This window comes from Colossoma macropomum, unplaced genomic scaffold, assembly GCF_904425465.1.
Source record: "Colossoma macropomum unplaced genomic scaffold, Colossoma_macropomum, whole genome shotgun sequence".
Lineage (NCBI taxonomy): Eukaryota > Metazoa > Chordata > Actinopteri > Characiformes > Serrasalmidae > Colossoma > Colossoma macropomum.
Window position 1 is genome coordinate 30,914,000 of NW_023494787.1, and position 24,191 is coordinate 30,938,190.

A 24,191-nucleotide genomic window follows, 5' to 3' on the forward strand; every position below is an offset into this window, starting at 1 on the left:
ACTAGGCAGTGATACTGGTTTGGTGTTTGTCTTGATATTTATGTGTACCTGTGTTCTCACAGCTAAGTGGTTATCTGTTTATTTAGTTTCTGTTATCAAACAAATATTTTAGCGCTGAAATTAGTGTGTGCTAGTTATCATGGCTGCTAGCTTGCGTGTGCTAGCTGTGATTGGCAAAATTATCTTGGTTTTTCTCGCCACACTCCTTCACACATGGAGACTTATGTGCCACCATCACATACAGGTATCCACCATTCGACCTTGAACGAGAAAGTACTTTTCCCTTAACCTGACCTTAACCATCTGCAGAAACAGACCAGATGCAGCAACAATGTATAGAGGCCATTTTTAAGCTCCAGCTCCATAGCAAATGGTGGGATGTGACTGTAATAATGCTCCCTGATGACTACGTTTCTTCCAGTCCCCAGATGCTGTCTAGAGGATGGTTAGCAGATGACAGGCAGACTAGACCTTGTCTGGCCTTATTCTGCTCTGCTCAGTGTCAGCTCGTTTTGCTCCAGTCATCCTGTCTCAGTGAGTGTGGCACTCGGAGACGAGGTTAGAAGGCCAGGCAGGCAGCCGAATGGTGTAGAACCTTGCCTCACCTGATGCAGCTGCAAGATGGGGCTTCCAACCACCTCCCATTTTTTAATTTCCACCAACTTATTCGTTTACAGGAAGTAAAGCCCGTAAAAATAAATCTCATCATTATTTGTAAAACACCAAAAAAGAACCACAAGCTTGTAAAAGAGGTCAGTTGGAGGCCAAGCGATCATCGCTTAGAGTGGAAAAACAAACGATGCAACGTGGACTCAGCGCCATGCTAGCCCTGATAAATAAATAATCTGGAGATTCTCGTACACAGGGCTTTAACCTTGGAGGACGCATGTGGAAAGTTTGCGTTCTGGCAATCCAGGTTTCCAATGAGTTTCCCACCTGGCCCCCGAGCATCCGGTACATCACTCAGAGAAAGTCGTTATTTATTGAAAATTAAATATCTAATGATGCCCCAAAGCTTTCTCCACCACAGACTCTAATATTATGACAGAAGCAAAAGCCATCGAGTGGGAGCCAGAAGAGCAAATGGTTCGCCCGAGATCGCAGCTTTCCTTCTTTGCCGTTAACCGGAAACATCCAGATGATGTCAAATCCGTACAGATATACTGTTTTTTTTTGTGTGTTCTCGCTTACAAGCCACAAAGAGTAGTTTGGTTTTATTGTTTGCATGCATATTTTAAGGTCAGATGCCTGGAGAGTGGGATGGAATGAAAGCAAGTATTTTGGAGGAAGGAGCGGAGGAGTGGATGAAGGCAGTGCATCATGGTGAGGACAGAATGTACTTGCCTCATTTGCCTCTAATCTTGTACCCTTACATAATAGAAAAATGTAAATACCTTAAGAACAATTTGTAACTGGAAGACAAGAAAAATCTGTCAGGACAGGAGCAGTAGTCTATGTGCAGATTTGTGATCAAGTCTAGACAATGCTTCTCTCAGCTGTATATAAGGTGAAAGGGCCGAATTCTCTTTCCTCTAAATCCTCCTTACGACCTACTGCACTGCCCCTCCCCCATGGCAGCCCTCGCTGGCAGTTGGTTTCAATCAGGCCTTCTGGCAGAATGCAAGCTGGGCCAACTGGGAGCTGTGCTGAAGACCGGATGAAAAGGAAGTCCTAAAAACGATGGAACGACAGGTGGCTAGTTTGGCAGCGCTCGAAACGTCTTCTCTCCCCCGTCTTCTCCTCTCCCACAGCTTTTCCACTGCCTACCCCCCAACCTTCGCACACCTGCGAGAGTCCGGCCGATCACGGACTGCTGTATGACCGGCACACAAGCCGCGGTTCACGCAGCAGCTTCTTTCAGACCACCCCCCACTCTCGCTGCCCTGAAGCCCAGACAAGCGTTCTGTATCAACATTCCCCCACCGACTTAGAAAAACACATCCCTGCTTCTCCTTAAATAGACTATTAAAAAGAGATTTCCTGCTGACAGCACAGTGACAGGCCAAGATTCCACATAATTTACTAGCGATCTGTCAATTTTATCACCGTATTGATTTCAGCAGAGCATAAGGCGGCTGAAAGTGGACGTTTGTATCCTTATAAAGGAACAGTTTGGAAAGTAGTTTACCCTCTAGCTATGGACAAAAATGTGACTGAGATTGACTATTGCACGGATACTTTGAGTGTCTGGCCTCCCCTTTAGAGGGAAAGAAAAAAAAAAAATTTTAGGGGTTTTAATGAACACTATGTGTTCTTAATAACACCCTTACAAATGTTATGTTACACAATTAGCCACAATTTTAACAATATTTGTCTGGTTCGTAACAAATAGTTTTATGTATTTATACATCCCTTTTCACCCCATAACATTGTGTTAGATAAGGAGATGGAGGAGTCTGACTGTTTTTTATTTGCTTCCTTATCTATATAGCAGTGACAATTTAGTAGTTCAAGGCATAAATTATGCAAAATTTTTATTTATTTTTGTTTTCGTCATCAGTTTAACTGGTACCCTTTAGAATAAGACTGGCCTTATTAAGGTTTATGAATGGTTCAAACTTAGTTCATTCAGTAATTAATTAAGTCGTAAACCTAACACATCAAAATAATCAATAAACACGTTAACTAAAGGGCAAAGTGAGCTGTTATATCTGTTTAATAATGGGTCAATCCGCCTGATGCTAAGATAATTAAAAGCAGGACTTGAAGTTTAACAGTATAAACAGGCAAACAGGTCATTGTTGCCTTATTTATTTATTGCTTATAGATGATCTTTCAAGTGTTTTTGACCATCAATTAACTAATTTTAAATCATTCATAAACCATTTATAAAGATTAGTTTTATTCTGAAGTGGTATAGTTTAGCTAATTTACTGAATGAATAGGCAAGTTCATATTGCACTGCTAACTTAGTGATCCAAGCTAAACTCCATCACGAGCGAAATAACTCAATAGACGAACAGAAACTGAGCCGGCAAGTTATTTCGATGTTTTATACTAACTGGGTAACTCAGTAACTGAGGACGTGCTCAACCTCACCTGAAGCTGTTAACCAGTCAAAACTACAACAAAATAATGTGTTTTTGACTATTTCTCTTTGCTTAAACTTTATTTGCCATTTTTATACCTTTAACTGACTGCTTCAGTCTTTCAAAGGAAAGAGGCGACACTGCGAAACCGTAGAGGGAGTGTGGCAGTGTTCTGCATGTAGCTAACACTTCCTGGGTATGACATGCTTTTTTATAGCCTAATATCATGTCCATCATTAAAAAACTTAAATGTTTGCCTCAATAATGAAATCATTTGTCTTTTAACTCATTCATATGCAGGAGCTAAATTTAGTTTTACAAGGAAAAATGCTACAGAACGTACTCTGATTAGTCTGAAGTAAGGATGCTTTGAATAGTTGTACCAAGGCTCTTCAACATAAAAGTCCTTGTACAAATGAACCTAAAACAGCCCAACATAAACATTTCTTCTCTTTAAAAAAACTGAACTACTTACTACGTTATGTGGTGATACCACAACAATTTCTGTGCACATTCTTGTACGATATACCCGTGATGTGTACTTTTTGGATTTTTATTCACTATTTGAATTTTCTATTGTTTTGTTAAAAAATTTGCACTCACGATTGACTAAAAGACTGAATACAGTGATGAAATGATACGCTATAGTGGTAAAAACTCACTTTTTAGCTGTATAGTTTGATCAAATTGAAAGATTTTTCAGATTTGTGTTCAGAGAACATATGGTCCAAAGGAAATTTAAAACTTCAAATACAGACATGAATGAGTTAAAGGTCTGTCTGCATTTAACAATAATTAAAAACTCTAAACAAATTTAAAAATGGTACCGTTTAGTCATTTAACCTGTCTTATTTTCAGATTTAAAATAAAATAAGCAATGAAACGTGCTCTGCATGTGCAGAGCAAGAGACACAAAGTTCAAGCAGGGCTTCCCTCCCAAGCAAGCGTACAGACACATTAGTTCAGTCTGTTTCCAAACAGGCTGTACGTTCATTTAATTCCTTCTAAAAAGGAGAAAACCTCACTCAACTCCCATCTGGAAGCTAGTGCGCGGGTGGGTCTGTGAGGGACCTATGGGTCCCCTCTGAATAAAGCACTTAAACCCCCCTCCTCTACCTTTCCACATCGGTAACGGAACACCACCCACATTTTCCTCAGTCTAATTTGATAAATCTAAAGAATAGCTCGATCCAATTGGATCCGGGAGAACAAAACCGGTCTTTGTTTTTTAACAGTGCAGACATTTCATAAAAGCCATGCCCGTGCCTGCAGAAGTAGAAAATGCATTAATCATTCCCCTCTCTGAAAGTTTTCATCCAAACAGCTTGTGGTGTGGGGGTAAAGAGAAGATTAAAAGGACATACTCATAAGTATAATTTCATATACTGAAAGGTTCAGACTGCAAAGCAGCAAGACACTAGTGCTTAAAGAGGGTGGGAAAGAAAAAAAGGAAGGGGGGGGGGATGAGCAAAACAGTAAGGATCACTCAGACAGACATTGGAAAAGGGTACATATCACTGGGTTAGGCACCACCGACTGCACGTTCTACACCCTTAACATTGCTACATCAACTTCCATAAAGGAAGTTTTAGTGGTCGCTGAGGGCTGGCAATGGTTATTTCATTCCTGTGCTGACGGCAGGCCTCCTTAGTACTGATGTACCTGGTCTATGGAATATTAATACAACTTCTTTTGAGGCTTTTAGTTTTCTATGTAAACCTTACTTTCATGTCCTGTTAAAGGAGACCTATTTCACTCTTTTTTTTTTTCCTTAGCATAATATACTTCCTTGTACTCTTTGAGAGACATCTGTGTGTGTGGGGGTGCTTTAATTCAGCTTTTATATAGTGTGTTTTGACCTAGAATTTTCTCATCTATAAAGAAAGGGTTGTTTTCGGGGGCACTGATCCTATACTCAAATGAGAAGACTCTCATTGGCCGACTACGTGTGGGGCGGGGTCTGAGTTGTCATTGCACTGTGATTTGTAGTTCAAAAATGGCTGCAGAGGCCCAGAGTACTGTCAGACTGTATAGCATTACTTAGCAGAGCGATGCTACAAAATGCATATAAACAGTGAAAAAAAAGACTAGGCTGGTAACTTTAGCCAAGCCAACAGACCATTAACATTGGTCTGTTCATCTAAAATACTGACTGCTGTTCTCTGTGTTAATGTCAAACTACATACCTTCTACTTTGGCTTTCTATAGTCTCGATATGACTTTAATCTAGTAATGGCAAAATGCAAAGTGGGGTCCAAGTATTTCAGGGGACCGAACCAATGGTCACATTTCAGCGACACGATTGAACATAGATCAGATCGGCTTCTGCAGCAGTCTTGTGCCACTACATGCATTTCTGAAAATGACGAAGGCAGCTCATCAGAACAGAGACAACAGGGATAAAGATCAAGTCAGAACGACAATTTCACATACATACATTTTATATACTATGTCTGGTCTGAGTAGTGAGGCAGCAACACTGCTTGTTACTATAGCAACAACCTAGCAGCACCTTAGCGCACCCTGGGCTTTTATAGCAATGGCCTAGCAACACCTTAGCACCCCCTGGGCTTTCATAGCAACGGCTTGTCCTTTCGAGTTCTTTCACAAACGTTCCCATTCTAGGGGTTTATTTTATTTTACTGTTAACTAATGTAGTTTATCTGACCTTAAGAAAAGACAAATCTTTTCTTCTATGAACAACCTTCCCATGTTTCAGTTGATTCCTGCTCTAGGTGGAGCATTTTCTGTTCTGGTTGCTGCACTAAAAACCAAGAGCTGAGTGCAGAGGTGGGTTCAGGGCCTGTTTCACTGGTGTCAGACTGCCAAAGACGGATGGAAACAACCCCCCTGGTCCCTGCTTTATAAATTGATTTGATTTCAACTGCTGGAACCCAGTGCCCCTCTGAGACCTTCCCCAGTGTCCGTTTAACCTGCTGTGAGAGGAAAAGAGCGTCTACGGCCCTGAGCATGGTGCCAAAGACGGCGGTTAGTCTGGGATATTCAGCAGCTTTTCAACCATGTTTCAGCTTGCCGTCCACAGGACCACTGCTGCTCTAAACTGATTTCCGGCTTGCAGACTTAATTCACATGGGCAGGAATTTACTTTTGTTTCTATATGTATGTTTGGGGAGAAGGGTTGGGGGATCACTTCAGATGAAAAGCTCTCCCTCCTCGGGAGCAGCTCGTCAACTTCTAGTGCCCGACTTCGCAGGGAGCAAGGGCATAAGGGAATAATGTGAGCGGGAGACAGAGTGACAGCTGGAAAGAAAATTCCATTAAATGAGAGGGATGGAGGAGGAAGAAGCATCTCCTTCCAAGAGAAAGTAAGTGGGCCTGTGGCTATACAGTGGACTCCATAGCTAGTTCTGAGACAACAGAGGTACCTTAGTGCTGTCAGTTTTTCCTGCTCTAAGGACATGATCAGGGTAACACACCTTCTCTACCCTCCCCCTCTTTAAAATAGAGACAGCCCAGGCACAAAGTCGTCTGCAGAACTGTTAAAATTCTTGCCTTTGCAAACTGCCATCAGATTGACTATAGATCCCATCTGGAAGTCATCAGAGCCCAGCACCTGGAGACAGCCCAATCACAAAATTAAACTTAGGGATTACCAACATTTAGGGATGGAAGAAATAAAATTCACTTCCAGCCATGTGCGCTCCACTTTTTCGAGCAGATCTGATCATAATTCCAGGCTTAAGACTAGTTTTGCTGTTAGCTCATGAGTACTCGGGAAAAGTCATGCTGTAAGCTGTCTTTGTTTTTCTTTCTGATGAAGAGAAAGCAGAGCAGCTTGCTTTAAACCCCCCCATACCCTCAAGCAGGACTAGGTGATGAGGCTTCAAATGATATAATAATTTCCACAATAACAATGACAAAATGTATAAGTACATATATTATACGATACATCTTTGAGAACACATGTTTTTGATAGACCATACAAGACAGAGCCTGCATATGACTATCATAAAGATGTTAACTTTTCAGGAGAGGTGAAAAAAATTCACATTTGGCACTTTTGGCTGAGACTGCTTTTGGTGTTAAAGTGTAACTTCCCCCCTCAATCTCTCTACACCCATTTTCTGTTCTGAAATATGCTCAATAAGGGGGGCCGATTTGAGAGTTGGATTTCTGCTGCTTTGGGGCAAAAGTGTGCAGCTGTACATTCAGCATGATTTGGCAGAATTTTAAATCAATAAGGAGATGAAATGCATGCTTATCATTCATTTTGATGGTAGTGGTCTATAATCACTTATAACCAGTATGCTAAGAGTACAACTAGCACCTCTTGACAAATCACAACAGCAAAAAACACAAAATGATCTGCTGAAGTTTTACCAACAATGCTTAGAACAAGTCTGAGCAGAGGTGGGTAGTAGCCTAAACACATGCTCAAGTAAAAGAGTTGATACTTGCGCAAAATAATGATTCAAGTAAAAGTACATTTTTAAAAAACAACTTTAGTTGAAGTATAAAAGTATCAGGTCAAAAAACTACTTACAAACGTATAGAAGTGGGGGAGTAAAAACTGATTTCTGAGTGAGTTAAAACTGAGTTCTGTTAGTAAGTAACACATAAAACTGCAGTGGAACTTTTTGGTAAATCCAGTATCTATTAGCTTAGACACTGAGGTCTGTACAGCTCTATTCTTCTCCTTTTTGGGATTCTTTTTGTCTAAAATAAAATGCTAAAGCTCCAAAGTCAGAGTAATCAATCTCAAAGCAATACAGATGCTGTCACCATCAAAACATAATGAAATTAAACATAAAAGGAACTAGTAGCTAAATATGAATGGCTAAAATGTAATTGAGTAAAAAATTGATTCCTTTACTCACTAATACACTTGAGTGTACATGTACTTGAGTAAACATAACTAGTTACCGTCCACCTCTGAGTTTCAGCCCTTGGGTTCACTCATAATGGCAGGGTGTACTAATAGCACTGTGTACTAATTTGAAAATAAGTACAAAATAATGATTTAAAGAGCAAAGTTGATCATTTAAAAATCTGACATCAATGGCCAGGCATCTTCTGTCCAGCACTGGAGCTTTCCACTCCATCTCCAATTTGAAAATCCAGAGGAATTGTTCTGGAAATGCTTACACAGATACCAATAACTTCTTGCACTGAGGAGCAAAACTGGAAAAAGGATTTCTTACTGCTGACCAGCAGGTAGCAGAAACAGTGCCCTCTAATGACCAGTGGCAATTACAACACTACATGCTAACATCAGAGCAATCCTTCATTCTGACAGTGTTAAATGTGGCATGAACTGAGGTGTGAAGGGGACTGATGCAAAAGTATAATTATGTTTCGAGATGTTGCCAAAGAGTGCAAGGATGTGTGTGTGCATGTGTCCATTGGGGAGAACAAGCAGAGGTGACTGTTTCATCATGTTCAGAGCTGATGTAATGGAATTCTCTACCTGCTCTCCTTGCAGACTGAGCTCATGTATCGTACTTTAAAAAAAAAAAGCTGCCCAACCTCAGAGAGTCTCTTGTCCAATGTCTCTGGCACACATGAACATCACTCGGTTTACACTGCCTCAGCTATTTCACTGGCACAGGTTTCTGAATAGTTCAGCCAAAAAAAAATAAATACATTTTTACTTTGAGTAATATAATATTGTGGATCAGCCAACAAATTTGACATTGCTTTTTTAGTTTTATACTGAAGATATGAGGCTAATGACTAAGCTAAAAACTAATGAAAGTTTATACCTTCCAATTAGCTTTACCCAAACTGCATTCCATAGATCATTCCTTGCCTCATAACCGCACTGAGATACTCTGGCCAACATAAAAAAAATGAAACCACGAAATCACTACATTTGTTGTAAACATGTCTACTCCCCTCCTATTGTGGTGCTGTATCTAGAATGAGATTATTCAGTTTGAATGCTAAAACCCCACCCCTGCTAACATACCTCCAAAGTGAAGGGAGTTGCTGAAAAACTTCTAGCACTGTGAGTTGAATACATGGGGTGCTAGGTGGCTCATGCCATTAGGCTAATGCAGAAGGAAGCTAGATGGCTAACAATAAAGAACTGAACACAGGCCCTTCTTTCTGTGAGGCCCCTTGCACCGTACCACCCCAACTCTTAACATGACAAGGGGAAAAAAAGCTAAAATATCTTTAATATCTTTATTTACAGAGCACTTTTCATATTGATGGCGGTTAAACAGATGGCAGTGCTTTACAGACAGGTGATCAAGCTTAAAAGTAACAGAAGAAAGTATGAGCATTAATTTCAAATTTTAATGTTCATTCACAAAGGTAAAGTCAGCAAGTTAGCTAGCTACCCTACTTTAGCTTGGTTCTTCTTCTCTGGCTGACCGGAAGGAACCCGTCTCTGGTTTCAGCTGTGTGTTTTATATAGAAGTAACACAGATTTTCTTTGTCGGACTTCCCAGTAATGCAGCGTTCAAATATGTCTAATTTGAATCGTTGGCAGCACACTTATAAATAAAATACTTCATATTTTTCTGCAGCATATAACGTTTCATTGCGTGTTACTTTTTCCAATGTTTGACATTTTTTTGATTAAAAAAACAGGCAGGAATGCTAAGAGGTTGTTGCGTCAGTGCTACTGAATGAATGGCCAATCAAACCCCAGTGTTCCATGTAGATATCACTGGCGTTATCCACTTTACTAACCAAATGGTTTGGCTTTAACTGAATTACTCCACTGATGAAAAGTTTGACGACAACAATAACAACAACAAACAACAACGCTAGACATACATTTTTTAGCCTCTAGATCAAAATCAGGGCCAGTAGTCAACACATGTTGGGCAACGTAGGGATTCCTAATGGTTGTATGACATAGAGGTGAGCTTTTCTGAGCATTTTGTGGGTATGGCCAGTACTTAATGCCGACTAACTGCATTTTTCATTACAAGGGGAGCATAATTAGTCCTGTTTAATAAGATTTAGTGCAGCACAGTACATGAAGCACTGAAAAAAAAAGGTTTTTTGGATAGCTGTTTTAAGTGTGGCACTGCTGGTGCATTGTGTCCGTGTCAAACATACTGTGATTCGCATTGTGTATTGTGAACACTTAAATATAGTGATATAATATTTTTGCCAGATTGCCCAACTCTAGTTTTTGAATAAAACAATTACTGAAAGAACTTTGATGGAAGATCATAAAATCATTCATTCTGTTCAACTGACAAAGCTGAGGAATACAATGCTTTGCTACTGAAAAAGTAGCCTGGAAGACAGAAATCTCCATACTGGACATCATGACATCCATCTAATAAACTGTATGCTCACCCAGACGTTAGACTCAAACACATGCATATGAAGAGCCAATGAGAAAGAAGTACCGGCCTAAAGTCCACATGACCCCCCACTCATGCCACGCCAACACCTGCCTGTCTAAGCTTCTCAAGATTAGGAGTCCTTATACAAATCAACTTCAGCCTCTTCAGCGTGCACACACAAACACATTCACACGACCTTCGTCCCCCGCTACTGTGTGGAGCTCCCGGGCATGGCCGGGCCTTTTTGCGCAGTAGCTGCTCAGCAGCAGGAAGCAGCAGTCGCAGCCGGGAGCCAGGGTGCTTTTCTTCCCTCTCTCTCTTATTCCACAATGTGTCTTCATTCATCTCGCCGAGCACATGGAAAAGCCATTGCGGGGGGAGAAAGCCCCCTTCCTGCCGACTAGGCCGCGGACAGGGGCTGCAGTTGCGCGTATTCCCCCTCCACTCCGCTAACAGGAAATAGCCCTTTATTACAAAGGAGGCGGAGGAGGGAGAAAAGCTTGAAACTAGGGATTTGGAAGTCTGGAATTTTATTTGTAGACAACTTGTGCCGAGAGCCGAGGGGGACTCGGAGGCAATCCTATCTGCTCTCCCCAGGCAGGACAGAGGGGCTAATTTAACGAAGGCCAAACAGCACAAGACCTCCATGTGCAGTGCACACGCAGTGGAAACAGCGGGAAAGCACGGACGAGTCCAGGACAGGCCGCCTCTAATAAGAGCTGTCAGAGGAGCTAAAGATGAGACCTGGGGGAGTATTTCAGAAAGCAAGATTTCTCAGCAAACCAAATAACTTAAGTCCAAAGTCAAGTCTGACAAATAGAGATAGAGGTAAGGGACAATGTGACTGGATAATACTCAACTCTGACATTAAGGTGAGGGTGATTTTGGTTGAAGCTTGCTGTTGTTAAACTCACAAGTCACATAAATATAGCCCCTATCTTCACTGTTCCATCTGAAGCCATTTCCTCAAAACATATGCATGTGCACAGCGTTTGGTAGGATGTCACAATGCTGGTGAACTGTAATCAATTGTCTCACATAAAACTATGACACGAGCAGATACACACGGCTAATTAGCCAACCAATGTCAGATAACATAGAAACATTACCATTGCTGGACCAAGTCCCTCAGAACCCAGAATCATGGCTTTAGGATGGCGACTATCTCTAATGACTTGTGTTAGCTAGCTGTAAGTATCAGATTTCGAGGTTAGCCAGTTGACATAGTTCATGGGCAACTACAGTAGCTACTTGGCTATGTGAGCTGCACAGTTTAAAATGAAATGTACTGTGCAAAATAATTACATCTCTACAGTCACATTTCCATTCAACAGCTCCCGCACTCGTGCACGTGTCTTTGCTCTAGATCAGTCAAATTCCATTCTTTTCAATTTTCTTTTTTTTTGGTTTATGTGGCAGCATAATCCATCATACAGTTATGCACAAATCAGAGACCCAGTTTCATTGATTTAATTTCCAATCAAAACAGTAAATACAAGTTATTAATTAACAAAGTTAACAAATTAACTTAGAATATTTATTTTTACAATTAAATATTTAACAAAGTCACACAGAAGCCTCAATAAAATCTCTGACATTGGTCAGTATTTAGTGTCCATCCCTTTGTTTTTATTACAGCTTACTGTCTTTTCTAGAGACTTGCCTTTTTTTTACAAAGAAATTTGTAGGTTTATTTTTCCACACTTTCAAAGTTCAATCTAAGAAGTTAGTTTTACTTGCTGTTTCTTGTTAACTAGGTAAGCCCGAACACATTCAATGATGTTGAGGTCTGGACTTTTCTTTCTTTTTGTCTATTTTCTTTTCTTAGTAACAGCATCTTGACAGCTACACATTCTTTCAGACTCAGTGTTGAGTTCTATGAATTTTTCAGATCTGAAGCAAGAGTGAAGCTTGATTTTCTCCTCTCTCCCAAAGATGGAAGCACGGTTTATCTGATGAGAACAACTCTGGTAGTCTACCAGGTCTTGCTCAGTTGTTGAGAGTCCCATTTTTTCCCCAATACTTTTTTGGACTCTGGAAACTCCTACTTTTCCAATCATTTTCCTTTGACTTTCCCCTTCCACATGCAAGTGAATTTTGTCATATCTAATCTGGAAAAATAAATAACCTGAACTTGGCTATGGTCGTTTTGGCTGGGAAAATGAAGGGTGGTCTCTGATTTTTGCACAGTATCGTAGGTACTGATGAAACAGGCTGAATTTGACAATTTTGGTGCGATTTACTCCACTGTTGTTTTATATAAAAACATTAAATAAGTGAGTTTTGTCAGAGCTCAGCTTTGTAGTTTACTAGTCTAGATTACTGCATCTACTATGTAGGGGCAACACATTTGACAGGCAATTAGAGATGTTTGCTTGTCCTTGATGGTTTAATGTTGTTGGTTTATGTCAATAGTTTTTCCCTTGTTTTCAGTGCTGCCATAGAGGGTGGATTTTTTTCTCTCAGTACATGTTTTACTAACAGACAAAGTTAAAGTGCTATAAAAAATAAAGCACTATACTGCTTTATGAAATATCCCCTGAAGCACAGACAAACCTCTCTTCATCTGTTTTGTGATGATGACAACGTTGTGAAGCATGGTAAATAATAGTTCCCTTCTGATGGGCAGCACTGAGGAAAAGTCCTGAAGGAAGCACTAGGTGTTTCAGCTGTATTCTCAATAGGCACTGTTTAACTCTCAGCTCTTTCTGTATAGCTCACACTGTGCTGAGATAATCTGCTCCCTTCAGACCATATAATGGCATTCACTACTAAACAAAAGCTAGAATTACTGATCCTATGTCATTCTTAAATGTGAGAAATGTGATATATATAACCCCAGGTATACCATGTCGGTCTCTGAACTCTGCACAGGCATACTAAGCATAAGAAAAGAACCACCTGTACGCCTACATGTAGACAGCCCACCATTATAAGGCTGAGACTACTACGCTATCATTTATTTCGACTGTTTAAAAAGCCACAGGTCTCCACAGACACACAACCTTTGGGGGTGGGGGGTGGTGGGGGAGATCAAGTACTTTTACAAACTAAATAAAGAAAGTGGTCATCATTCCAGTTGTGTTCAATGTGATTTTAAACAAGCGTTTAAACACTGCCCCCTCCCTGTGCACTCTCTCTAAAAGCAGGGACCTACCCAAAAACAATACCACTGCTAACAGAACATTCCTGGTCGGTAGGCCGTTGCCAAGAACAGTTTTGGATGGCTGACGTGTTTAGGTTGTATGGCCTGGCAAGTCCTCCAACCCTCGGTGTGCCAGGGTTCAATGATTTTCAATGGACCATTTAAATTAAAGAGCAGAGGGAAGAATTCTTTAATGGCTCCACATGCAAATCTGAGAAGTCACAGAGCTCCTGGTAGTGAAAATAGGCCTACATCACACAACTCTAGAGGCCTCTATAGACAAAAAAAATGAGGCAATCCAATACGTACATTACAGAAACATAGTAACATCTGACAGACGTGAGGGAGCTGTTCAGATGCAGCAATTCAGCAACCTTCATCTTGAGGAATAAGGCACTTTCCACTCCTTCCCTTTATGAGATGTTACAAAAGTACAATTCCAATAAATCTAACAGCTAGGACAATTAATTTATCATTACCCTTCAATCTGTTTTCTTCTCGCAGTGTCACTTTAATGTGAGAACATACACATGAAAGTCACAGAGTGAATTTTTAGAACGATTTTACATGGTTGTTCTTCATGAAAAGGACAAAGAATGCTGTCTTGAGCTTTTACACATTTCTCATGCATTGTTTAGTTAATCAAACTCATCACAATGCAACAGATCAATGACTGGTTCATGACAAGGCAAACTTACCCACAGACTCCTGCCATATGGCTTTAATCAGCCCAGACCAAACCAATCATCATGCACTCAGTTCAATGTGTATTGAGCAATTTCCATGCCGTACCCAAATTACACATTTGTTGCGCATCCAAATTAAAATCAGACGACTGCAAGTCAAATAGACTTTTAAACGCAAAGCATAAGAGCTCAGCAAGCAAACCATAGTAACAGAGGCAGGTGCTCAAATAGTAAAACTCCGCTCTAGTGTTGTCAAAAACATCAATATTTCGTTACATGTTGATTCTGTGAATTTGGAATTTGGAATACTAATACTAATACTAATACTAATACTTTTCTACGGTATCAATTCTATCCATACAAGAGACGCTATTCTGATCCCCCATTCATTTGACACATGTAGGCTATCATTAGAGCTATGGCAAAATTGTAATATCACAATACTTCAAGAAGTTTTAAAGATGCACTGTCATTATTTTTTTGGGACAGACAAAGCAAAGCCACATTTGAAAAATACTACCAAAAATTATAAATGCAATGATTTGCATTCAATATTTCACATAATTCACTGCACTGAAGTCAACTGAACAGGAACTTGTAATCAAACTTGCAGCTGGCAAGTGTTTGTAACTACTGACGATATCCACGATATGCTCAGCAAAGCATGTTGTCTTATTATTTTTCACAGTAACATTAAATATTATCATACTGCCCAGCCCCACTACCATACATACACTTTGTTCATACATGGAGCCGCAGCCCCGCCTACTCTCGCTTACAGGGCAGTATGTTTTGCTAAATGGCAACTGCAGCCATGGTTCTGACAAACTGCCCTATCTTGTAGAAATGTAGCATATATTTATAGGCACATTCTTCTAAAAGATGCTTTTTCAAGGGTTCATTAGTGAAGACAACAATTCTTTATAGGACCATGAACTCTGAAAAAAACCCTCTGCATGCTAAAAGGGTTCTTTTTATGGTGAAATAGTTCTTCACATTGACAGAGAACTTGTTGTATACGGTTCTCTATAGAACTTCCTTGAAAATGGTTCTAAATAGCGCCAAAAAGGGTTCATAACAATAGAAGCGCCCTTTTTTGGTACTATATAGATCCATTTTGTAAAAGGTTCAATAAAGAACCTTATAAAACACATTCTCTGTCAATCTGAAGAACGTTTTTACCATGCAAAGAACCATTTAAGCATACGAACCGTTTTTTGAGTGTTCATGGTTCTATAAAGAAAAAAACTGTATGTAGGACATTTTGATGTCCTAAATCAGCTTATCTGAAAATGCTACCAGCACTGACAGTATAGGTAGGATACTTTGTTAGTCTAAATCACCTATTTAGAGGGTATGTAAGGCTGTCTGGACATTCTTTGGCTTCACAGCAAAAGAGTCTGACTATTATTTTTATTATTAGAGATTTGGCCATTTTTTTTATTTGATTGATTTATGATTGAATTTTTACATTAACCCTTTCAAAGTTAGAAGGCCTGAAAAATCTCACACAGCAGAGTTTTAATTTATAGGCTAGAACAAGGAGGTCATGGATTTTAATAAAAGTTATTTTATATTACAATGTGTATTTTGCATTTTTTGAAACACTTGACTTTTTCCTTTTTTATTTGACTTTTAATGTAACAGTCTCAGAGGGAGATTCTGAACAAAAAGAATTTGATTCAAAAGAAAAATCTTATGCTTAATTGTTATATGTCTGGCTGTGTCTTTGGCATCCCTCTTTGACATTCAAACAGGCAGCGAATATTGATACTTTTCAAAGTATTGTATCAAAGTTGGAATTTTCAGTGTTGTGAGAACACCACACAGTGGCAATATTCACTAAAGTGACCAAAGAATTTTAGGCTACTACAATTACAGCGCCATGACCGTCCTTGTTTTCTTTTTTTCACAGAAATACAGGCATAACAATTATTGGCACCCCAAAAAACACAAATGAGCAAAACTTTGTGTAACAACATAATTTAATTGTAACTTTCAAAATATTCAGCTAATGGCTACAAAAAAACACCCACATCTGAAATGCTAATCTCCACAATCAGGGCAATGACTGATTTTCAAACAGCCTGGAGTCATTATGAACCTTTCTAAAGAGGACACAAGTATATTTCCCACACATGTACCGTGAGAAGGATGGTTCGAAACTCTTCAAAACTTTCTCCAAGGAACACAGTTAAAGCAGACAGCTGCATCCTGGGGTCACCAATTCTCCAAACCTATAAGTAGATGCCACCTGTATGCCAGCTTGCAAAGAAGCCAATAATACCAGCCATTACTGATGAGCTGCGGTTTATAGGTATCGACAGAAATATTGTTTATAATGTGCTAACATATATCTGAGCTTTTGGCAAGTCAGTAATTCAAACTAACAGACGGGAGGGCAAAGCCTGACTAGGGAGAACAAACAAATGTGAATCTTCCCTATACAGAAACAGAAATGTCTAAATCTAACCACTGTGAGAATAACAATAAAAAAATGTGTTTTGTGTTAAGAGATCTAATAAAATATAAGAACAGTAGGAATGGGTAATCAACAGAAACCAAAATCCCATAGCTTCACCCTCCCAGCCTTTTAGGTCAGATGCAAACAAAGGCTGCTTACAGAAAAAACTGAACTCCTCAGTGACACCACAGCAATAAATAATAAGACAGAAAAATCCAGGTAACAAGAAGCGAATGAGGACACCTTCTAATATCAAACGTTTATAATATCCTTTCATGTCGTATCTGCCCAATGTCAGCAGAATGATACAGTTGCATATATCTGCCTATTCAGCATACAGCTGCCTTTATAACTTTATGCTGAAGCAACAAAAAGTGTTTCAGCCTGGACCGCTTTTTTAAATGAGGCACAAATTAGGTGCAGCCAATCGGATATAGTGGTCATTTACATTTATCTGTCTCAAGACATACTTTTCAAATCTAATGAACATAGAAAGATTGGAAAATAAATATAAAAATGAATAACAACTGTATTAGGTACATAAAACCACCTAAACTTTGTATGTGGACCTGAAATACTTGAACAATTTATGATTTGGGCCACTTTAAATAAATATTATCTCAGTATCAACTGACACTCAAGGTATTGGGAAAGTAAAAATGCTATTTGCCATCTTTATGAAAAGAATTAAGACTGAATGTGCATCTGAATAAAAAGGAAATCATTTTGATTTCTGTTAACAGATTAACTGTTTACATCAGAATCTTTACATTACTTTATTGCCTCCAGCAGATACACCTAAGGATATTTTTGAAGGTCTACATATTATGGTGTAGTCAATTAAAATAATAGAAGTGATTTTTATTACAGTTGAAGCTCAATAACGTACTCTGTTCATGCACACTTTTGGACATTTGTGATTTTTTTTTTTTTTTAATCTTTCCCCCATGTTTGTTTGTGAACTAAATGGCTTTACTAATGCATATTTCATTGCATTGGTCTTTCATACAGTACTAGCTTTTAGGCTGTGTTTAAGAGTCCTGGCGTTCTAGTACAATTCATGCATGTACCAGCCTTACCTCTTCATCTGATGTATCCTGCTCATACTCGTCCACCTGAGAAGATATCTTCAGCCCACTGTTTGTGCCTAACTTCACACTCTTCTCTTCTCCCTCTCCCTCAGCAGGCACATTCTTTTTCTTCCTCAGCTTTGTGACCTTAGCAGTTTTGTCCTCAGCCTGTGAAAGAAAAACAAATCACTCTAAGTACTTAATAAAGAAAACAAAAAAAAGTTTCTTTAAATTTAACTTCAATTCCATAACACAAGCAAAGAGTTAAAGTACCCTTAAAAATTCGGCAAGGTGCAAATCAAAACTTCAAAACATAACATTTCCTCAGGGGGCACACATGGTAAAAGGTTTAGCCGTGCAGCGATGCGCTGTGCAGCCGGGATTCAGGTTCATGGCCCATCTGTGGCATGGGCCACACAATGGGCCGTGTTCTCAGCGGTAAGAAAAGACCGCAGGATGCCTCTCTCTCCTGATGGTATCTCACTCTTGAGGAAGCTGGATGGCCACATGGTTCAGAATTTATTGTTTTACTCAGTGGGATGGCATTTGATAATCCAGACTGTCTAGTAGTTCTACAGAACAACTATTCATCAGATATGGCATGTTTCTGTTTGCCTTCTCCGATTGTTGGTCCTACCCTATACATGGATAAGAGGCTTACTAGACTAGATTTGGAGAGATGTCTTGGGAAAAATACAATCTTGCACTTCAGTGTTCCACTCCAACTTGTCTTCCCCAAACATTTTCCATTTCTCAGACCTGAAATCTAAATCTTTCATGGTAACCTGACAGTGTGCAATTTTTTATGGATTCCATTTTTCTTTTTGTGCATACACCACCATGTTATTTACACACAGCATTGAAAAACAGTCCTTTGGTGGGGACAGCAGAGATGAAAACCTGCGCCGCTGACCTTTATTCAATATGTCCCATCTCTCAGAAAAGGCAGAGCTGGCCTTAAAAAGGGCGCTTTGAGCTCTGCGTTTCCCTGGAGGCAGCGAGAGGTAGGTGAGGAACCTATGTTGATTTATTGCTCCGGGGAGTCTTGATATCTTTTGGAGCACAGTGCTAAGTGAAACACTTCCTCCCCAATGCCTAGTTAAATCCACATCAAGCTAGCTGAGCCATTTCAAACAGATGGCCTTAGGTAACCTGTGGGGTGGGCGTTTCTTTCCTGCTAGCCCTGAAGAGCTAAACACAAGGTGATTTTTAGGAGAAGGAGAAAAAAAAAATGGGAGAAACCTGCTAGCCTATGTCATTAAATTATAGGGGTGTAACAGTGCATCACTACATTGTGGAACATTGTGGACGTGACACTGCATCACAGAGGATGCACATCCAATTAATAACAATCTAATATCATTGCACTGACTGAATGCCAAAGTTTGCAAATGATTAATGTCAAACACCACCTCATTCTAGCCTCAATCCTGCCTCCCAGCTCCAGTGCTGTTTGTAAGTTGTCCATGTGATCACTATTCTTCCTCTGAATTGAATCATGGGCTGAGCTTATTAAATTAAAGATGTGGCAAAGATGTGATGAAGGGAGAAAAGAAACTGCTAAAGCTCATTTAGCTTTACAGACAAGCAGACAACAGGGCTGCGGGTCAGCTGCAACATTCAAGTCATACTAAGTAGGACAACAGCCCATGACATAACTTACCCAAATGATTGCCAAAACAGATGGGCTCAAGGCAATGGAGACAATAAGACTGAAAACATGTGCAGCCCACTGCCCACTTAACTGCCTCATCTATGCAAACGGACAGCAGCAGACAAAAGGGGTTACTAGCCATGGAACCATCATTAACACCTTGATGTGTTGCACACTTTGGTCACCAACTCCTGGAGACACCATTTTTTGTGGCTGATTCAATAGCAACACAGATTTTCTTCTTACTCCAAAATGTAGTTGATCACTCAAGACACATTTGGAGTGATAAAATTAAGGCTTCAAGTGTTGTTTTTTTCCCTGTAGACACAGGAGTGGTTTTGAAATGTTGCTGTGGCCAAAGACAAATAATTCAGTAACACTCCCACCCCAAATCCCCCCCGCCCACTCCACCAAAAAAAATCCTTAACTTCATACAGTATAATATTAACCCACTGCCATGTATAAACCATATTTATGGCAGATATTTAACATCTTTCACGGCTCTGGTCTTTGTCCTTTATTTTACTTCATATCATCTGGTACGTTGTTTAAAATATCAGTACATAAATCTATACGAACAGCAATGACTACATAGTAAAATGTTTAAAGCAAGAAACGATCATTCGCACCAGAACCTAAAACAGGCAACAAGCTACATTCCAGAGCCAGCTTAGAGGAAGCCTCCTATTCCAACTCATCCCATTCCACACTCCTCAAAAAATCGTTCGTCAAGGGTTCTTTAGTAAAGGAAATGGTTATATATAGAACCAGGAACATTCAAGAAACCTTTGCATGATAAAAGGTTTCTCTGCATTGTGAAATGGTAATTCAGATTAATGGAGAATGTGGTGCAGATGGTTATATGTAACCTTTCTGAAAAGGTTTCTATATAGCACCAAAAAGGGTTCTTCTATTGTTATGATGTCAAGCTTGTAACAACAAAAGAACCATTTTGGTGCTACATAGAACCATTTTCAAAAAGGTTTTATATAGAACCATCTACAGCATATTCATCAGTCTGAATCATGCAAATGCTGCTTTGAGTGTTCATGGGTTTATATAGAACCACTTTTCTCACTAAAGAACCATCTTTTTTCAGAGTATACACACAAAAAAAATGATTGCAAAATGCTGGACGAGGTGCATGAGCAAGTCCTCCATGAATGGGAGTGAGGAGAGCTTAACACCTAAACATGTTAAATTAAAGGTTTTTCTAGTCACTCATGCAGGAGCTTCCTCTAATTAAGCAAAAGCTGTATTAAAAAACGTGCTTTTTCCAAATTGGAGCATATCCTGTACAAAACCTGGTTAGAAAATCTCTCTCTCTCTCTCTCTCTCTCTCGAGCACCCTCTAGAGCATTCTCATAAACCTGAAAGATATTAGTAAGTGCCAGTTCTCCTCATTAGAAATTCCCTGTACAAGATACATTCTGCCTTACTTTCTGTTACAACGGCAGACACTTATTGCTGTTACCAAATAAAGACAGACCAGCTACTTTACAGTTCAATGCCTGAACGTTGCTATCTAACCCATTACATTCAATGTTAATTTGCCTCGGTATGCAGCAATGCTAAGACAGATGGCTAACTTTAGCCATTCTGACAGACTAAAATGACAAGCAGTCAAAGTAAATGATACTGACCTAAACCAAAATAAATTAATATGAGCTGAAGTTGTTAAAATTCCTTAATTACATCATCATAAATCTGTTGCTAATCACATTTATCCTGCTTCCACGACTAACACTACAAGTACTACTAGAACTGGGCAATATGATGTGATAAAGATCACAATATGCTTTTCTGAGCACATGGTGGATACAGTCATTATTGCAGATGACTAAACTGCATGATTCATTACAAAGAGTGCATAATTAGTCCTGTTTAATTGGACTCAATTTATTAACAGTTTTTGGTACTGCTGCTTCTGTTTTGTCAGTTACACATCAGATTTTAGGAATATACAAAATATCACATAACATGAAAATTTCCTCTAGTACTGTGATGTATTTTTGCCATGTCGCAAAAATAGTAGTAACTAATATTACTACTACTAACAGTAAGAAGTCTCTGTGTAATTATTCTAAGGATAACAACAGAAAGAACGAAGCTATTTTCTTCACCTACTTGAGGAAAACATTGAAACTGCATTTTAGTATGATTTAGACTAACATACCAGTCTGGCTATTATCTTCAAGATATCAGTTTAATGGTGAGGAACATCTGCCTGACTGGATACACTTTTCCGCCGGATGGATCTAATGCCATTTTGCATACTTTTTAGACAAGTTTCAATGGCCACTGAACTTCAAACCTTAACCTAAACCTTAGACTATTAGACTACTTATAGAATGTAAATAAATGTCTACATTTGTGCAGTGAAGGCTGAGGTGTAGGCTGAAAAACTGTAATCCAGAACCATTACTTAGGAAAACTAGATCAGGAGAAGATGTGAAACAAATACACACGGCGACATTCACTTTATAAGCCTTAATGGTTACGAATAACCTAACTCTGAACAATCTGACAACGGTTTGGAGCACATCTTGTGATGAATTGGAGCCAGCAAGCTTCAGGACATCCGTTTCAAATCTGAGCACCTCCAGTGGCCTTTTGAGCAAGCCTACACACGCCTACGCATCCACCAACACACACGGTTAGCACACACACACACAAGCCAGCCCATAACATGTTTTTAAAGTGTGCTGGCTGACTGTCCAGGGTTCCGCTCAGCAGGCCCCAAGTCTCTTATTATTCTGCTGCTTCCTGTGAACTGCAGACAGGTTATTGAGTGAGTTGTGAGTGGAACAATCGGAAACCACTCATCAGGACACACACTGATGCTTAATTAACATCTGACCCAATCAACTAAGGCCCGCTAGAGTCCACAGCACCTTCTCGACTGCACGAGATTACAGGAAGGTGAACTGCCCTCTCTCAGTCTAGGAACAGACATCTTATGTCTCGCTGATGGAAACAGACCAGACGTGTCTGCGGCGTGCCACTGGTGCGTGGGCGTGCGTTTGTGAGAGAACGAAGTCTTCCTGGTAAGACGAACCCCATTTCGCCCCCTCAGCTCTCACCCCCATCCCCATTTCATCTTCCCACCCACTCGCCCGGCGCGAGCGCGGCTGCTGCTGGATCGGAGCCGCCGCTGCTGGGCCGGTGGGAATGCTCGCAGGGACCATAAAAGTCCACCAGCAGTTGCATTAACTTCTGTCTGGTGTGCATCAGGCCCCAGATACTCCATACACAAAAGCTCCACAACCAGCAAATTTGGAAGGGGGGGCTAGATGGATTAAAAAGATGAAGCAAGAACAATGCAGTCCACTGACTGACCCTGACTCCAGACAAAGAAAGCAAGGTTTCAGATTTGCTAATGTCTCATGATCATAGGCATCTACTGCTTAACTTCTAAGCTTAACTCTTTCCTTCAGTGATCAAGGCCTCCAGGTGCTGTTTACACTGAAGTAAAGTTAGTCATAAAGGCTTTTTTTTTAAAGAGTCTAAAATACATAGTACAGAAATTTAATGTAGATGTCTTCGATAGAGTTTGAATAGAGTTCAGTAGAGAAGTCGACAGAGAAGCCTTCTACAAAAAGAATCAACTGAACTCCGTCATCTCAGTGGGGAGTTGATGCAGTACAATTAAATAATTCCAGGTTTGTTCTACAGCATGACAGCTGATGAGTCTGCACTGAGTGAAATCATTTTACACAGTCTAAATCTCACACTTGCACATAGCAAGATACCAAGAGACCCAGAGAACAGCAGGATGGCCCAAACACATGAGAAACCTTGCCATTATCTCACCTGTTTATAATACCACTGCCAGCCTGCTGGGGGGCAGTAGTGAGAGCTTTGAGAAATTAAAGTGGCAACAAAGACCTGGACCTCCAGGATAAAATGTTTAGAAAAGACAGTTTCAAGCCATTAAGTCAACTAGTTTGTACTCAGAACACAGCATCTTAAATTAAGACTGTTTTTTAGTGCTATATTACATGTAAACTAGCTACTCAGACCAGCTTCCAGCTTTTCAAATATCCCATATACAAATATTCCACATTGACAACTACTTAATTCGTGAAAGTCCGCACTACAGCTATCACTGTTATCTAATACTATTAAAATAAAAACAAGCAGTAAAAATTGTGCTCACTACCTGTAATAAAAGTAAAAACAACAGTTTTCAACACAAAAACTACATCAAAACTACAATAACCATTGCAAAACTAACTAAAATGAAACAATCACTGAGACAATTAGTTTTCATTTGTTTCCAGTGTGTAAATAAGAATCTAGAAGTGTATCCCTTTTATATTTGGCTTTTTTTAAGGAAAGCTGGAGCACAGCCGAGTCTACTGTGTTATTTTATTCTACCCTTATCAAATACTTGCCATCACAGAATTCATCATAATCGAGAAACTATAACTAAAATAACGCTTTTCATAAAATAAAAACGTAACTAAAACCAAGAACAGTATTAAGACTACCTGAAACTAAACTGAAATCAAAAACCAAAATAAAAAAAACTAAAAAATAAAAACTAATAAAAATGTCAAAACTGTAACAACCCTGGGCCACCTCAGAGTTAGGATTTTTGGAAATTTAATTTTTTTCATTTGGTTCAGTTGACTTGTAACAGCTGAAGTGCCTCAAATTATTGCTTGTTTATTTGTCAGTAATTCTGCAGGGATACAAGCTCTTTCACATTTACCACCATGATATAAAAAAATAGAAAACAGAGATGCTTAACATCTATGTGTATTACAATCAAAGCAATAATTGACTGGGTTCAGCATATCAAATTTTAAAGCTAAAATCACCAAATAACATCACACTGTTTTCATGCCCAGTTCATTTCCTAAAGTC

General features: G+C 39.5%; 1 protein-coding gene across 1 annotated transcript in view; it reads right to left on the minus strand.

Annotated features, from left to right (window-relative positions):
- The window catches only part of bop1 (BOP1 ribosomal biogenesis factor), an 86,288-nt gene that overhangs the window by 57,094 nt on the left and 5,003 nt on the right, over window positions 1-24,191 (minus strand). The window contains exon 3 of the mRNA XM_036566894.1: window positions 17,675-17,833. Coding sequence (XP_036422787.1) covers window positions 17,675-17,833 — 159 coding nt within the window. The remainder of the gene's footprint in view (window positions 1-17,674; window positions 17,834-24,191) is intronic.